Here is an 18,953-nt window from a genome sequence, read left to right as displayed (position 1 = left end):
GATAACCTCGGATATTAAGGTTGTCTTGCAGGAAAAAGGCACCAACAAGGTGTAGCTAATTAATGAACGGTGATTCTGTTCGTGCATTTGAAATTATTTGTGAAATTGTTTGGTTTTAAGAGCTTTCATTGACTTAAACATGGACATTTTGTGTTGAATTATTAATGTCTAGACATTTAACATTTCTCTAATCATCAGAACTATCTTTAAAGTTTATCCTCAGGTTTTGTTTCTTTTTTAGGAGCCATTAACAGATAATCCAACTATAGTATTTTTAACACTGACTTGTATTTATGCGCCTCTTGTTTTTCCTGCTGTGAATAGAAAAGGCGCCATTTCCCTCCGCTACCACACGGTGGCAGTATTTGTTCGTCAGGTGGGAGGCAGAACATTTAAATATGGGTGTGTCGACACAGATTTCCGCTTCAATCATCTGCTGAAGCTGAAATGATGATGGAAAGATCCCTCCTGCACCTGACGTTTTCAAATATAATTTTTGCCTTTATTTAGCCTTAATAACATTAGTGTATTTGATTTTATCTCTAAAATCACCTTTGGTGTCTGGGAAAAGTTAAAATGAGCTCATGTTGTATTTTGTAGATTCAAAGTCTAACTTGCATAATGATTTTTCCCTTCCTAAGTGTCATTTCCTCCACAGGATTCATGCATAATATTGCTTTAAACAAGATGCATGAATCCACTTAAATTTGTTTCTGTTTATGTTAATATGTTTTCTTTTTTATTCTGCATAGCATTTCTTTCTGAGTGCCTGTCACGCTCACTTCTGATCCAGAATAGCATATTTTAGTCTATAATAGAAGGAAATCATGTTTATTATTTTATTGAGTTAAAAATATTTTTCAATATGTTGAAACATTCATACTTGAAAATATAAATTTGCAGAACAAAGAATCAGGAAAAAAAACAGACCTAAATTTTAAGGTTCACCATAGAAATGTACTTGAATAAAACTATTCTTTAATGATTTTCAGTGTATCTTCTATTTTCTATTTAAAATATATATTTACTTTATTTGGGTGGGTTTAATCATTATTTCTGCATAGCGGTGATAAGTTTAACTGCAAAATTTTTTAATTCCATCCATTTTTTTAATTCAGTTTTTAAATTATTTTTAAATTATTCATTTTGGATCAATAAAATATTTTTATTTTAATTGATATTTATTTTTAATGTAATTGATTCCTTTGGGATCAAAAATTTCTTTTTAAATTGAATTTAATCAACATATCTAAACCAAACTGTAGTTACATTTCTCTGTATTAATAAAACTTCAGATTTAATCTGTATCTATGAGTGGAAATTATCCCCATTTAAAATGTATTTCAATATCTACAATTTAAAACATTATTTATTTAGATTTTTTCTACCCTCACTCCCCTCTCCCCCCAGGATCTGGCCACCTTTAGAAAACTTTCTGGATACGCCCCTGGAAACAGATTTTTTTCAAAAAGGTTTTATTAACAAAGCTTTTTATAATTTTTTCTGGCAATGTGATGCAAATACATGCTGTTAGAGTAATATGTTAAGTTTTAAAGCTGTGAATACAGTGCATCTTTCTGTAATATTTGTGTAAAATGAGGACAAGAAGTTGGAAGTTGTTTTTATTGACATACATTGGAAATAGTTTTTAACACGTTGGGATGTTTGAATAGTTATTGTTGAGCACCAACAATAACTACTCATTAGTTCAGTTGTATATTTTATAAATATACACGTTTTCCTCAGTCTCAAATATCAACAGAATGAAAATGTCCACAGTTAGTTTTACAGTCTATTGATGCTGCAATGGATGGAGGAGAAACTACAGGTATAAACAGACTTTTTGCATGAAATCTTACAAAAATAATACATATACGAAAAAAATCCTCAAGTATTTACAGTGGGTTTCAGAAAGAGTCCGTTCACTTCTTTTTGGAAGTCTTCGCAGCCTTCTTGGGTGTCTTGGCCTTGGGCTTGGCCGTCTTCTTCACTGGTTTCGCCTTGGCTTTGGCCGCTTTGGGTTTCTTTGCCGGCGCTTTCTTGGTTTTCGCAGGTGTCGCCTTCTTCGCGACCTTTTTCACTTTCTTGACGGCCGCCTTCTTGGGTTTCTCGGGCGTCTTGGTCACCTTCTTGGGTTTGGCCGCCTTCTTGGGTTTGGGTTTGGCCACTTTTTTGGGCTTGGCTGCAGCCGGCGCCTTGGCGGGGGGCTTTTTGGAGTCCTCCGGCTTGGTGAGCCGGAAGGACCCGGACGCGCCGATGCCTTTGGTGTGGCGCAGCATCCCGGACGCCACCAGCCTCTTCAGGGCCATCTTGATCTGGACGTCGGCGTTGTCGCCCACTTTGTAGTTCTTCCTCACGTACTTCTGGATGGACTGACGGGACGCTCCGCTCCGACTCGCGTCGTGAACAATAGCCGCTTTAATCATGTCCGAGTACTTTGGATGCGACGCGGGTTTCTTTGGTTTCGACGCCCGTTTTGCTTTGGCTGGAGCGGCCGACGTCTCTGCCATTGTGACTTCTTCAATTCTCCTTTTAAAAATAAAGTTAATCAAAAACTCTTGGAGGTGTAATTTCCCCGCAGCTTTTGAACGCCTCACCGGTAGGAAAAAAACCCCCAAAACGATGTGAAACAGTGTATCCTGAAAGCAAAACGCCAGAAAAAGCAGTTTCGGCGTAAGTGTCCAAAAATTTTAAAAAGTGCGTCTTCGGTGTCCGGGTTCACTTTAAGTGTCTTATTCCACAGGCGCTCCATTGAGCCTATGAAGCCTATCTGCGGACGTGATTGAGAACACCAACTGCCAGCAGCTGATCTAGCGGACTCCATGGAACTGGCGCCGTCCCGTTTGTGTTTCTTCATCCTCCATCTGCGGTCAAATATAAAACCCACGCATCCTCCGCGGTCCGCCGGACGCGCCGGGCCGGTGGTGGAGACATCCGGCTTCCCGTCCGCCAGCTCGGCCGCCTCCGTTTCCACCGGCGAACAACTTTTATTCCAGGAAAACCCGCTGGAAGTAACGCGCGCCGCCAACCATTTTGCCCAATTCCCGTCAAATTGACCCGAACAGACGGAACCTTGCGGGATGACACGCAATGCACATTAAAATTGAATCTTTAACTGATCGGATGCGTGAAGTTCCGACTGCGCAGGTCTCCGTTTATCCTTTTAATACTTCGATACGTTTTCCCAACTAACACAGCCCGGCCATTGACTTTGAATGACGTGTTCGAGATTATTTGCTGTTAAACCCGCAATAAATCAAATGTCACGACCTGGAAGCCGCAGGTGACAGCCGGGACTTCATCGGGGCTTTATTCGGGGCGCAGTGCAACCTTTGTGTTTGCGTTATTTCTCGCTTTTGCGCCAGATTTGCTTATAACTATCACTATGGTAGTCGCCTCTGAAGCTCCATTGTCAGGAAAGTTGCCAGCGCCTCCAAACATCAGGTGAAGTTAAAGGCTGCCGGTTCGGGTTGTCACGTTTGTTTTTGACGGGGATCCGAGCTGAGGCAGAGGGGGGCTTCACTTCAGGTGCGGGACCGGCTGCGTGCGGGGGGAGGGTGCGGGGTTTGCAGACTGGAGCTGGAACCAAAGTCCTTCAGTGCAGGGCGCAGTGATGATGGCTGTCTTTTGTTTAGACGCTGGCGCATCAGAACCCAATCATTTCATCTTCTTCCTGTTTCTCTCTGTATTATGATCCCGAACGCATCGATTTGAATTAATAATAAAAGTTTGACCTCTATTTACGCAGCTTTATTTCTTTTTGGTAATATTTGCGCTGATGTCTCTCGCTGAAACGCCATTTTGATTCAGTCACAGACACAAGAAGAGCTGATTTCCTCCGACTTTTCTGCCGTAATTATTAAGTTATTTGAGCCGCTTTTTGGATGATGACCCAGTTCCCACCTTCCTGCGCATCACATCCACGATCCAGACTGATGCAGGATTCAATTCACTTTAAGCACTTGCCAAAAACATCCCATTTGATTTCAATTGAGCTTCTACTTGATGTCACCTGCAACCATTTGTTGTTGTTTTGTTTGTGTGAGGCTGTTTACTGAAAGGTGGAGTGAATGGGTGGATGGATGAGTTATTGGTGAAAGGAAAAGGGAGAAGTAGTAAGCTGAGTCGGTGTTTTGTGAATAGAAACATTTAAATGTAGAAAAAAAATAAATCCTAACAGAAAGAGGAGATGGAGAACATGGCGCATTGTTTATTACTCTGGCTGTGCATAAACAGGTCGACTCAGATCTGCTGGGAAATAAATCCTCTGGTTTTTATTTATTATCATCTTCATTATTTATTCATTCATTCATTTATTTGATAGTAAATGAAGGGGAGTGAGGTCAGACTTCGGTCCGGGTTTGGACTGCTGCTCGCGGCCACCGACAGAGGGACCTCCTCCCTAGAAACTGGACCTGGTTCTGTTCGGATGTGATGCCCTGCAGGTCCCAACACTATTAACCGGTAAATATTATCCAATAGTGAACCTGCCATCTTTAGACTGTGCTGCTTTGATGCCTTTGTGCTGGAAATAAATGGATTGAAAGCTCCTTTTAATAACTTTATTGCATAATTTGTTGACTGTTTATCAGATTGAAATATAATTTTATTCCACAGAGCGTTTGTCGTAAGGGCTTCCTGCTTTATAAATACATAAATTAAATAAAGCGCCTCTGGACTTTCTCTCGTGAACTTTAATTCGCTCCCGTTGAATTTCCAGCTGGCCAATCAGCGACCAGAAGGGGAAGTTGTGAATGATTACGTCATTTTCGAGTCTGCCTGTAGTTGTAGCAATGGCGGCAGCGATGGAAGTGAACGAAGCCGTTCAGTCCGGGTCGGCCTCAATTCCAAATATTGGATTAACAACAACAGCCATCTTGGTCTGCTCGTCTTTTCTGTACAACAGTAAAAGATGGTTTCTTACAGCGCAGGCAACTTCCGGTAAGCTTCATAGCCTCAAACTTGCATTTAACATGGGCAAACGTTAGCAATCAGTTAAAATTTAAAACATCAGGAGAGTCCAAGACTCCAGGAAACAAACACTTTTAAAAAGCCAGAGTCCAAACCATCTGGATGACGCAGGCTGGTTTTTACCAGGCTGGGTCCTTTTTTATCAACTGGAAAATATTAGCACATTTAGCTAAATATGCTAATATTTGCCACATTTAGATGACTTTTGTCAACATTTAGCTAAATAACATTCAGTTAAATTTCTCAACATTTAGCAAAATATTTTCTAAATGTGCTGGTATTTAGCTCATTTAGATTTAGCTAACGTTCCGGGCGACAGGTGGGGTCACCTGGACAGGTCGCCAGTCTGTCGCAGGGCTAGGCTGTTTTCCTGCCTGTGATTTGTTTTTGGTCAGTAGCGGTACATTTCTTCAGAACACAATAGTAGCTCAGGGAGGAAGTAGAGGAGATCAATCTTTTTACAGATTATGTGCCTCAGATTACACCATCATGACATGGTGACAGGGAGGGGTGCTGTAAGAGTTACATACTGCAGTTTTAGTAATTTTGTTTATTATAATTTGTTGATTGTTTTCCTCTGCAGATTTTATCTCTAGTGATTTCCACGTAAATTAAAGGTAAAAGAATTGGGATCTTAAGTGTCTTTAGCAGATTTTATAATCAGTTTTGAAAATTATTCAATCCACCACTGCAGGGGCGGTCCTACCCTCTTTGGCTCCCCGGGCAAACTTCACCTCCGTCCCCCCTCTAAATTACCTTATGCCAACGGAAACACTCAAAAAAAAAGTTTTAGTTTGAAAAATGTGGAACAAATTAGAATACTATAAACACCCACAGAAAGACAAAAATACTTTATGCCATGAAGTTAAAGGTAAACAATGAAAAAAATTCATTACACGAGGTGGCAATGGCAATGCCTATAAATATGAATAATACTTTTTATTCATTTATTTAATTTATTTATTCAGTTATGTGGTTTCCATTTTTAGCCCTTATTAAGGCTACAGTTTGTAATTTTTATTAAAAACAAAATGTTTTTTTTGCATATCTGTTGAAACTGAGTTGTGGTAGTTTAGTATGAGACAGATAAACAATGAAAAAGTTAGGCTTCTCTGCCTTCTTCCAGTGCTAACAAGAACACCAATCAGAGCCAGGAGGAGGGTCTTAGTGTTGTCAATCATGCTCGTGTACTCACAGCCTCCTCCTTGCTCTGCTGCAGCTTCTTTCAGATAGCAGAGAATGCTATAAATGCTAAAGCTAGTTACACTGGAAAAAGAAAACAGGCGTTCCAACTTTAAAAATGTGATTAATGTGAGATACACTGAATTTATTAGTTTATTTATTTTACTGTTCATGTTTATTACAGTTCACCGGTACCCCACCCAATTTGTTTCATTATAATAAGTTAATTCCTTCAGAACTTTATTCTGTGTCTGTCTTGTGCCGTGATCGTCTGTACTAATATTTCCTATATGTCATTGAATGTCTGTTTTACGTGTGTTCCTCGAACGTGCCGTTTTGCGAGCCGGTGTTCTGTTTTTTGTCTGCTGAGGAGCGATAGGCACCAGGTGTGACAGACTGAGTTTTCTCGTGTTAAGGTAAATAAAACCTATTTTGATTCACAAAGACACCTCCGGGCGTCATCTTTGCCTGATCCCAGCAACATTAATTTGTAACAAGTAATCAAATTAAGTTTATCCAAGGATTTCTTTTCACAGATTCAGTCTCATACCGTTTCTACCTGGAGACAGATGTAATAATTCTGTAAAAACATTTTTTTAAATAAAAGTTACTTGCTACACCTTTAATGTCAAAGGATTTTGTATGAAAAGTGGACCTGAGCTTAGTCATAAACTCCTAAAAGTGAAGCTGGAAAGTTCCTGACGAAATGCAGAGATGTGTTTAGGTTAAGCTGCTGGATGGTCTCTGTCCTGCTGCTTTGTTTAAACCATATACAGTTATTCACTTGTTCTCCTCTCTGACTCTTTGAGCACTCGCATCACGCCTGAGGAGAACATATATGCAGCTTACATAACGCCTGACCCACTTATGGCGTATTTCACCTGGAGTCAGGCGCAGCAGAATGTTGTATTATATTATATTTCATGTGTATTTAAAGACGACGCTCCACCATCTACGTGGCTGGTTTATTTTAGCGCTGCGGCTCTAAGTTTGTCTGAAGCTGGTTTGTAATTTTAGCCGACCAAAACGCTCTGAAGTCCGATCTCTTTCCCGAAGTCTCCGGTTTGTCTCCCATCAGTGCCGAGTTCAGGCTCATCCTGCGATAATCGCACGCTGAACGCGCTCCTGCTGCGCTGCTTTGATGTGCACGCCGCTGTCCAGCCTTAAATGATGAGGTTGGATTAAATCAGTTTGTTCTGGGTTTGCTTTGGCCAAATGAGAAAGAAAAGAGGAGAGGACTAACTAACCTGTTCTGTTTGAAGTCATTTTTTTAATCAAAATTTTAGATTAAAACTATAAAAAAAGACTCTAAAAAAGACTGTTGTTGAAATTTCATGAAATATCATTTAAAAAGTAGAAAGAAAATCTAACTGAGTCACTTTCACTGTAAATGCCAGAACGCCCCCTGAAGCCAGATTTCCCTCTGGGAAATGAGAGCGACAGTTCAGACTTGTACGGCAGACATTGCATCCCAAAATGGCTGCTCCACACATCAACGTTCCGAACACAACTGGAAGTTCCGACTTCCCAGTCGAAAAATCAGCTGGAACGCCCTCCGAAGTCAGATTTCTGACTGGGAAACTGAGAGCAACCTGTACTGTGGGCTAGGGCTGTTGTAAACGAATATTTGAGTAATCAAGTAATCTATCGATTATTCTTACGATTAATCGAGTAATCGGATAAAAAAAATATAAAATGAAATATTGGTAAATCTGGCATAATACCGGTGTTACTATCAGATATCAATATCAGTCCAATTTTTCATATTTGAGCATCCCTAACAGTTGCTTTTTTGTAGTTTAGAAAACTAACCTGTAACAATAATAGCTCACTTTCTAAGTTAACCAGAAGAAAAGTTATAGAAAAATCTGAAATTATATTGAATTTAATAACAAAGAGGCAGGCTCACAAATATGCTTATAAAAAATGTCTACAATCCAGCTTTTAGTTTATGTATTCATCTTCAGTGAGTTTAATAGATTAATTAAACTCACCTTGCCACCTAACCTGTCACGCTTTGGGTTTGAAAATACGGGAAATGCCGCCTGGAGTGGGAGGAGAGGGCGAATGAACGAACATGGGGTGGAGGGGAGGAAATAGACCAGCGGACTGACGAACCGTTAGACTGGGGGACGAACACGGGGGGAAGCAATACGGGATATTTACGACACCTTCACTGGTCACACTCAGAAACTCATCTACCAGCCATGTACGATGCGCTCCGCCACCCGTTTCTTCAGACCGGGATATGAAATGTATTGTGCGGTTCGTCGGTAAAGCTACATTTACACGGTAAGCATCAGCTACTCAGCCGCCCGCCCTGTTCAGGCTATCCGCTCACCTCAGCGCTCTTCCCGCCGTTCGCTTTCAACCAGCAGCCCCGGAGGAGAAATGCTGCCGTACTCCAGGCATTCCCCCAGTCATTTTAAGGATCCTTATTGGTTCCCCAAAAACGATAAAAAGTCGGGCATTATCATCAATCAATAAAATCCCCACGGGCCAATCTTGAAGATTGGACTTTATGCCGCTGAGACTTAGCTTTTGTCAACAACTCAGAGGCGGAAGTGAGAGCTCCGCGCAACGCAAATGAAGTCCCGGCCGGAACACGGTGCGCTAACTAATAAAACATAAATTAACGAAGCTTCGAGGCAGGTAAATTTTCCTCGAGGAATTTTAGTAATCGAGGTACTCGAATCATTCGAGGAATCGTTTCAGCCCTACTGTGGACTATGTGTTTCAAAATGGCTGCTTCTTGCATCAACAGCAGTCATGTGGTTGTACTTTAGTAGTAGCTGTGCTCCTGACTTGGAAATTCTGACTTCCCAGTCCAAAAGATCAACGGGATTTGGAACACCATATGAAGTTGGATTTCCTGTTCCAAAATGGCCGCTCCTTGTATCAACAGTAGTAATTCTGCGTTCCAGTTGTTACAGTTTTATCCACAGTTATGATTATTGAGGAAACTTGAAACTGCTTCTGCGCCAGTCACTCAGCAGGTCGTTGCTAGGCAACCAAAGTTAGGGGGAACTTGAAACGGCTTCTTACTCAGCAGGTCGTTGCTAGGCAACCAAAGAGCGAGTGAGATGATTCCACCAACCTATCAATACATCTGATAGAATAAAATTCTATCAGATGTATTGATATTGATGTATTTGTCACCATATACATTGTTATTGATTTATTGTCCAGCCCTAAAAGCGACTCTAGCAGCAGTTTTAGCTTCAGCCTGTTCAAATTCACAAAAGGAGTTCTGTTATTGATTTATGGGCAATAAATTATTTCATCTTAAATAAAATTTTGTTTATTTTAATCTTTTAATGTGTTTAAAATTGTGTAAAAACGCCTTAAATTGTTAAATGCAAAATCTGTAGAATGTGACAATTTTTAAAAAGAAATTAATGAATTGATTAATCGGTTAATCGTCAGAATAATCAATTAGTGATCAGATTGTCAGAATAATCCATTAATCTAATCGATAACTGCAGTAACTGTTAGTTGCAGTCGTGTTTGGCGTGCAGCTGAAGGCAGGCGGAGGGAAGTTGTGATTGTCGGTTTGGACAGTTGGTTTTCTGAGCAGGTGGGACTCCACCAGAACCGATCCGACGTCAGTCCAAAAACACAGCGCTCTTTGTGGACACGTCAGAACGACTCGCGTCTCCTCGGCAGAATAAAACTGTGTCGGCTGTCGGAGTTCCTCTCAGATGACCGGCTTCCCCCGGCAGACGCTGGCAGCACCTGTCACCTGTCAGTCAGACACGGCGGACGGCTGCGTCACTGCAAACACATTCCATAAAACCAGTCAGCTGTCGAAAAATATGAAACAACGCAGATCTGCTGACTATTCACAGCATTCTCCAGCTTAAAGTTTAAATCAGTTTCTGCACAGAAAATATAGAAATATGTCTAGTGTCTAGTGTTAATATCTTGAAATAAGACAAACTAACTTGCAAGTATTAGTGTAGTGTTTTTACAGTGTATAAGTTCATTTGTTTGAAAAATTTTACTTCTTTTTTTTATTTTACCTTAAACCACCTTGTAATATTTTTCCAACTACGTTCTGATTTCCCAGTTTTTACTGAACGCACCTGCTGCTCTCTTGGTTGCTTTCACATGTAGCCACAAAAGTCTCCAATAACAAAAAAAGTAGCTAAATTTGTAGCTAGTCACTTTTTGACAAAAACAAAAAAAACAAACGTAGCTAATCGCTTTTTTGGAACAAAATTTGCTAAATTCTTTTGCAATAATGTCAGAAAATCTGCGAAATAAAGCAACAAAGTCACCAAGGTAGTGACAGTGATGCTCCACCCCCCTGCTCATCCCCACAGTTGGCCACGCCCCTTACTGCATATTGGCTCCGCCCACTTTGTGAAATTAATATTTTTTACATTTTACATTTTACTGGGGTGGGGCTTTGCTTTCACAGGGCATTTGCTACAGTTTAAAGATTTGAACGACTTGCTTTAGTTGATGTAGTCATGAAATTCTGCCCTCTAGGCTTAATATAGCAAAATTAAAATTTACAAGTTAAAATAAACAGTGGAAGCTACAATGTCTGCCAATAGTAGATCAACCATTTATTAGTTAATCTCTTTTCCCCACAGGGACAGTTTAGTTTGTGTTTCTTTAGTAAAGTAGTTATCATTTGAAAACTTTATTTTGTATTTATTTAGGTTATCTGAAGCAAAAACAAGCATTTATTCAGCACTGCATCTAAAGCTGTTATACCAACAATAATGTAATTATTTAAATGGGGAAATTGATCAAAAGGGTTCTACAGCCCAAACAAACCCAAACAAAATGTTCCGGTTTTATGTTTCTGAAAACAGTGAGTGGTGGATGTGGCTTCCTGACCCACTGGACCGGTTGGTAGCTGTTGTGTCTGAAGTCGTTAGTATTTAGGTCAACTGTCCATCGGAAAACTACAGATGATGAATCAACAGCCAGCGCCCCTCCCTGCTTTTCCAACCAACCGTTGCGCGTCGTTTAAATTTAAATTGGCCAGCGCACGAACAATGAACATTTATTTTATTTAAAGAATTGTGACGCAGCTCTGGTTTGTGGCTGTTTAACTGAAGCACAGAATGAAAGCCTTGTGGTCGTATTTACAGTGTTGTACGGAAGACAATTAGTGCCACTGAAAAAGAAATTAAAATTTGACTTTAATATCAGAATTCTGACTTTGTTCTGAAACTTTTGACTTTTTTCAAAATTCTGACTCTAATCTCAAAATTAAAACTTTTTATCTCAGCAGATCAAAGTCAGAATTCACAGATTAACGTTAACTCATCTATAGTGTTGTTTGAGCAAGGAAATGTATATTATATTCATAGATATCGGTTATCGGCCAGAACAGCAGTATTAATGTTTTCATATCTTTCATCCCTTTTTAATGAGCTATAAAATTGTCGCCATTGCAGCCAAATGCAACAGCGTGATTACAGAAAGCTAACATAACTTTCCCAACTAATGTGAAGTGACTATGGTTCTATTATGCTAATATAGCTAACGGCTAACACTAAGACATAAGCAAACAAGCCCACATGCATTTCCAATTCTGTGAAATATTTAGAATGGGAGACCAAACATGGCCTCTTCCTGCTAATGGCTACTTCACACAGACCAACATACATCACAAGTTCATTGCCGTTAGTAATTATGGTTTCACTTCCCATGTTGTAGTTTAGTTTTAGAAGAGTCTGAAGAAGTTGTTTGGTGCTGAAGTTTTGTGAATTTTGATATTCTGTTACAGCCTTATGCATTATGACTGAAGTCGAACCATTTGAAGGACATATGTAAATCTTATTAAATAACTCGTTGAGTAATGCTGCATTTAGCCCTAATCCTGACTTTGACCTTTGCTCCTTTAATACGCAGAGACTTAATGGAGTCCAAGCTGCTGCAATAAGCAGCAGATAGACCAACACCAAGTTCTGTAGAGACAGAAACCGTTTACTTAAAGAATGGAAAACTTTAACTTTATTTAAGTTTTGAAAATTCTTGAAAGTTTTCAGCTGATAACTGCATTGACTAATGTGAAGAATATTAAAAATACATCAGTGGCTTTATATTTTCTTTCCTCTGAATGTTTTCTGTGGTCTCAGGATTTATTTTAGAAACTTTTCTGATCATTTTTTTTAATAGACATTTAAACCTGAAATATGATTTTTCACCAACAGAGGGCAGTAGTCACTACCTGAAGGACAAATAACCAAGCTGTCTTGTTACATTCGCACTTTATTTTCAAAACAAAACCTTTAATGGTACTGCAAAGTCTTCTCATCTTCTGTAGCTAAAACTCCTTCATTTCTCCTAGAAAACATTTCCACAAGCAAAAAAAATATCATACAAACACTTTATGTCAAAGTGAGACCTCTTGCTTTTACACAAGCTTTGTTTTAACTTTATTTTCATGCAGTATTTAATCAACAAATACAAAAGACAAGTGTGAAATAGTGTGCGCTAAGACAGTTTGCTTAATTGCAATAGACATGATGTCATTTACTTACACAGTACTTTGAAAAAATGCTGCAAATATTTGACACTCAGTCCAAACTGGCAGTTTGAGTCCAACGATGAATACAGTTTGAAGGGTTAGGGTTATAACATAATTATCTGTTCATAATCCAATTAATTTATGGTTTATTTATATATTCTGGATAGTTAAAGTGCTTTCCAGTTCCAGTGTTAAATGTTCTTTAGAAATTAGTTTATTGATCCTTGAGAGGGTATATCTTATGCCATTTTCATGCTATTAGATAAAGGTTTTATTGTTTATCATAATAATTTCTGGGATAATTAATCATCCAACAAAATTTGTTATCGTGGAAGACCTATGTGAAACATTTCCAGACGTTTTTAAATCTAGTCCAAAGGTGACACTCTGCACCAAAGACTATTTAAAATTCACATTTTACATGTTTTTGTCCTTCCATTTGGGTTTCTATTGCTTCTTAAAACAGCCCAGGTGCTTAAAAATAAAGATAAAAAAAAAAAAAACCACCAAGTAGTAAGTTATGGCAGTAAGTTCATGTTTTTTGTTGGCTGGAAAATGATCCGATTCAAAAACTTCCAGAATGTAACGTCACAAATTAGCAAGCAGTGCCCGTTACCTAGCAACCCCAGTGGAACTCTGCCCGTTACCTAGCAACCCCAGTGGAACTCTGCCCGTTACCTAGCAACCCTATGCCCACAGCCTGGATCATTTTAAATCACTTCTTAAAACTAATTTTTACTCTTTGGCATTTAATTGATGTATTGTTTTTACTGTGTTTTGTCATTTGTGTTGTCGTTCTTGTACAGCACTTTGGTGCAGTTTTATACCTGTTTTAAAGTGCTATATAAATAAATTTGACATTGACATTGACATAACCCCAGTGGAACTCCAGCACATTTGCTCAGTCAATATGTGATAATAATAACAGTAATGCATTTCATTTGTGTAACTCTTTTCTAACCACCCAGAGGCTTTACAGAAATTTAGTAAAATTACAAACACAACACTAATTACTTATGCGCTGTACAATGGCTGCTGGAAAAGACAAATGTTTTGTTGTTGACTTACCATCCAGAGCCCACTTGCTGCTTTCTTGTTGGTTGTGCAGGAGATGTAAGGTTGTATAATTGCGTCTCTTTGCAGGCATTTTAACGTGCCAATGTAAGTGTTCAGTTTAGGGGGCGTGGCCAGCAGAAACTCATTTACATTTAAAGTGACAAGAGACTCTGAAACGGCTCATTCTGAAAGAAAATCTCGTCTATAATAACAGGTCACCGTTAATGAAGCTTCAGAAACATGGTGCCTTCTCTCAGTGAGGCAGCATCGCCCACAGAAAATATCCGCAGATTTTTTCATTTCTAATGTATTCTTCATTTTTTCTCTTTCTAAGATTAGCTGTAACTCCTTCCTGTTTTGTTTCCCTGGAGACGCTGTAAGTGGGCCGGTTTGGGATAAAACTGTGTCACTCAGTGACCCGATTCCGGTGTTTCCCCGTGTTGCACAATCACTGCTGCAGAATCCGTTTAAATGTGAATGATTGATGGTTCAGGAACTCCCCGAAGAACCGGACCACTGGGAGAGCCTTCATCATCCAACTTTCATCTTTTTAGCTAATTTATCGTGAATTTGTTTCTGTTTCTGCTTGTATCTGATCGTGCTCCGACCGCGGTTCCACCCAGAAACATCCTCAGGTGTTTATTGATGCGGCTCCAGAATTAGTCCAATGAAAAGTCCTTTCTGTTTTTGCTTTTTGTCGCAGAACTTTCCTCCTTCATGAAGGGAAGATTTCTGCTTCAGCGTCTTCACACTGCAGCTGAAGCTCACAGAACTCCAGCAACTTTATATAATTTGGACAAAATTGGATGATTGCATGAAGATGTACTTTGACAAATTCAATAAAATCGCTTCTATGATTCTCAACTTGCATTATTAAAATGCTAAATACTTATCTCCAAACGTAACTGGCTAAATGTTTAGCTAACTTAATATTTAGCTGAGCTCCAGACTAAATATTTATCATGTTTATTTATCTTGGAGCTCAACTAAACATTTAGCTCCATACTAACTAGCTAATTTAGCTAGCAATCAAACTAAACTAAACTAATTTAGCAAACTAAATATTTAGCTTGTTCTATATTTATAGTCATTTTTTGGCTGTGTAACTTTACAAACGGCACCCCAAACATTTCGGAGCACACAGTTTTAAAGCGCTAGTTCAGCGGTTTTAATCTTCTTCCGCCCCTAAGGATGTCGCCCGTCTTCTCTGGACTCCAGGACCAACACGGACGCTCCTGCTTTGACCGGACTGCAGCAGATTTGCATAACAGAAGGTGATAGAGTAACTGTCTGGCAGCGCCGCCATGTTCAAGGTGGCCTCGGCCCAATCCGTTACAACACGGCTCCAGTCAGACCTTGGACATGAAGGTCACATGCATTTATGTCTTTAAAGATCTCAGGCTGAATTGCTTGTTCAAAATACTTTTGACATTTATAGTTGATTTTCTCTAATTCTATGCGAACAGGTTCAGAAACATGGGAGGCTTAGTTTTACCTCCATGAACTTTAATACGATCCCACTAAGGTGTTTCTGCGGTTTCTTCTTGGTTTCTGATTGTTTCTGGGAATTTCTGACCATTTTTCACAGGAAAGTGTTTCTGAGGTCAGACACTGATGATGGCTCACAGTCTTTGTTCTCACTCAACCTGAAATATGTTGGTTTCTTTCAGCAAATATTTGGATTTGCTTCCAGAGACAAATCCTGATATCAGGTGATGTTAGCACTAAGCTAGTTGGCAAACGGCTGACAAGAAAAGGAAATTGGTGCCCTAAAACATTCAGTGTGTATTTTAATCAGTACACACTGATTACAGTACAACTTAATATTAATATTTAACTTAATGTTTATAGATGATACTGACTGAATGTCTTTATGAGGATTGGGTGAAGAATATGGAGGCAGATTGATTGCTAACTTTAGCTAGCCAGCTTTGCTAACATTTGTTTACTTTCTTTCTAAGTGAGGATAAAAGTTTGACATCTAAAAGCGAAGCACTGCTGAACTACTCCTGTCACAGTAACACATTTAATTTAACCCAGAAGTTATTGTGATAAATTATAATAATTGTTGTTTTCAGACCATTTTCAAGTAATTTAATCATAATAATGACAAGATAATGCAGGAATACATCCTCAAAGATCAATAAATAATCCTAATGAACATTTTAAATATTCATAATAAATAAAAAAGGGACCCAAACACCAGACTGAAGTGTTTCTACTAATGTTTGGTTGAAAGAGAGAAAAGAGGAAAATCTAAGGGTGGCGATTAAAAAATACATAATTAATATATTTAGCGTTATTTGTGTTGTGATCTGTTTTCTGTGTGTTTATTTTGAGGTTTTTCTGTGTATTAGCCCGTTCCCCTGAGAGTCTCTGTCCTCCCTGTTGATTGATCCCAGCTGTGTCTCGTTTCTTTGATTACCCTCCCAGTATTTAGTCCCACCTGTTGTCGGATCCTCGTCTGTACCAGCCAGTTTCGCTGTGCCGCCGTTGTTCTGTTCCGTGGATATTTATCATTAAATCATCATCTTCATCACAACCCGGGTCTCTGCGTCTCTCCTCACCACCTCATCCACACATCATGACAACTTGGACCATAATTAGTTATGTTATTGAATTGGCACCCAATGAAGGCAGAGATATTGGCAAATAAAATGAAAAATACAATATATGTTTTCAAGTACTTAAGTATTGATGAGTGTATGTAAACTTCTGACTCTAAACACAGCAGTGAAACTTCATCTTCCTCCAAAGGGATGAAGATGATCAGACAGTTTAACAGCTTTTTGTCTTTGTTGGTCCCTAATAAACAGAATTAGGCAGAAACTAGTTACGTTTACTCACAGTAACTTTTTTAAAAAGGTACTTTTAGTAGTATTTTTACTACGCTGTACTTTTTACTTTTACCTGAGTAATTCTATTCTGAAGTATTTCTTCTCCTACTTGAGTAAATTTCTGGATTTTCTTCCCACTGAAAGAAAAACAAACATGTTTTAACCTGCAGACAGACTCTCACCTGCAGTTTCTGCTAAAGTTTCTGAAGTTTTTATTGAAAGAAAATCATTTCTGAACATTTTATTTTGCCTGATTTTGTTACTTTTGTTACTGTATGAATTATTGTAATTTTTTAAAATACTAAAATTTGCACTTAACTTTATATTTTGGTCTGTCGGATGATGTAATTTTTAGATGTGAAATGATTGATAATTTGATCAGTTCCTCAGTGCTTCAGTAAACGTTTTACTGGAGTAAATTTGTGCTGCAGTTGATCCGAGTTCTGGTTCCGCGGCTCATAAATCAGAACCTCTCAGCCTCTTTGACCCGGAGTCGTTCTGCATCCCCGTCTCCGTTCAGCTGCATTTATCACCTTTGTTTCTTTTCTGAGTTGAGGTTTAGGTTTCCTCGCTCGTTTCTCCTCCCTTCCTGGGAAAGGAGGTCGCTGCGGATGTTTGCAGGAAAAATCCTTTCTAACCAGAATACAGAGTGACGACGTCTCCGTCCTCCAGCTCTGAGTGCTGGGATCTTCCTGCCTGGTCTCATTATTTTCAGCTTGGATTCATGTATTAGTTGTTACATTAAGGACTTGGGTCGCGTCTTATTGCTGTTGTGGGGAACATTTCAGCTCAGTGGTGGATCAGGAAGCCATCCAAAGTGTCTAATTTAATTTAATGTGCTTGGTGTAGAGTACATTGGATCAGTGTGAAATTCCCCACAAACGGTTCAGTTCTTCTAATTATAGCAGAGACCATGTTGGTAAAACTGTTTTTGATCAAAACGCCTCACAGACTTTGTTTTTCCTCTTTTGTCGCTTAAAAGTTTCAGGTAATCAGATCTTATGTTGATGTAAAGCAAAGAAAAGTTTCAAATTTTAAATAATTTCCATTATTAAGAGAAAAAACTGTTTAGCTCTTACCTTTATTTGTCTTTGTATTAGAGACTGTTCTTCCTAAAACCACAAACTTACAATAACTCAAACTTACAAACATGAAAAACGATAATGAAATACCTTAAGACACAAACTTCAAATCAAATTTAACATTTTACAAACATTACAAAAGCACATCTGGGAAAAACTTAAGTAATTTCAAAGATAAATTCAAAACAAAGATTTGACAGCTCTTCTCTTTTCTCACATTTTGTTAGTCAAATGAGCCGATCAGATTAATCAGATTAAAGATTTTCATGATAGAAGAAACATACAAAACTAAAGCGTCTTTTAATCATTCAAGGCATGAAATTAAGAAATGTGTGATTTATATGTGACATAAAACAAAAACTGTTGAAATTATGGATTTATGCATTTATTTATAATGAAACAATTATCATGTATCGTTTATAGTTCATCATTTATGGTGAAACATTTCTGATAATAGCTTCATTTATTATTGTCCAATTAATGAAACTGGAAAACATTTTAAATACCTAAAATAAACAGAAACAAACAAAATGAATCATAAAGACTCTGTAAACAAAACTATCCTTAAAAAAAGGAATAGTTGAGACCAAAACACCAATCGATCAGATCAATCAAGTTTATTGGTTCCAGCAACAAGGCAGTTCAGAGATTAAAATAAATAAAAACACCAAATACAATCAAACCAGACAGAAGATTTTTATCCTCCAGAGAGAAAATGGATGGATGGATGGATGGATGGATGGATAGATGATGGATGATGGATGGATGGATGGATGGATGGATGGATGAGGGATGGATGGATGGATGGATAGATGATGGATGATGGATGGATGGATGGATGGATGGATGAGGGATGGATGGATGGATGGATGGATAGATGATGGATGATGGATGGATGGATGGATGGATGGATGAGGGATGGATGGATGGATGGATGGATGAGGGATGGATGGATAGATGGATGGATGGATGGATGGATGGATAGATGATGGATGATGGATGGATGGATGGATGAGGGATGGATGGATGGATGGATGGATAGATGATGGATGATGGATGGATGGATGGATGGATGGATGAGGGATGGATGGATGGATGGATGGATGAGGGATGGATGGATAGATGGATGGATGGATGGATGGATAGATGATGGATGATGGATGGATGGATGGATGGATGGATGGATGAGGGATGGATGGATGGATGGATGGATAGATGATGGATGATGGATGGATGGATGGATGGATGGATGAGGGATGGATGGATGGATGGATGGATAGATGATGGATGATGGATGGATGGATGGATGGATGGATGATGGATGGATAGATG

At 38.8% G+C, this 18,953-nt stretch overlaps 2 protein-coding genes across 2 annotated transcripts in view; one reads left to right on the top strand and one right to left on the bottom strand.

Annotated features, from left to right (window-relative positions):
• The window catches only part of rhbdl1 (rhomboid, veinlet-like 1 (Drosophila)), a 59,504-nt gene that overhangs the window by 772 nt on the left and 39,779 nt on the right, over positions 1–18,953 (top strand). The window lies entirely within an intron of this gene.
• h1-0 (H1.0 linker histone) lies at positions 1,610–2,752 on the bottom strand. Its single transcript, XM_014967478.2, has one exon. The coding sequence runs from the start codon at positions 2,508–2,510 to the stop codon at positions 1,923–1,925; it is 588 nt and encodes a 195-aa protein (XP_014822964.2). The 5' UTR covers positions 2,511–2,752; the 3' UTR covers positions 1,610–1,922.

This window comes from Poecilia mexicana, unplaced genomic scaffold (assembly GCF_051168715.1).
Source record: "Poecilia mexicana isolate PSO_F unplaced genomic scaffold, ASM5116871v1 scaffold_19, whole genome shotgun sequence".
Classification (NCBI taxonomy): domain Eukaryota; kingdom Metazoa; phylum Chordata; class Actinopteri; order Cyprinodontiformes; family Poeciliidae; genus Poecilia; species Poecilia mexicana.
Note: the sequence above shows the minus strand (reverse complement) of the source record. Positions and strands in the feature narration are given on the sequence as shown.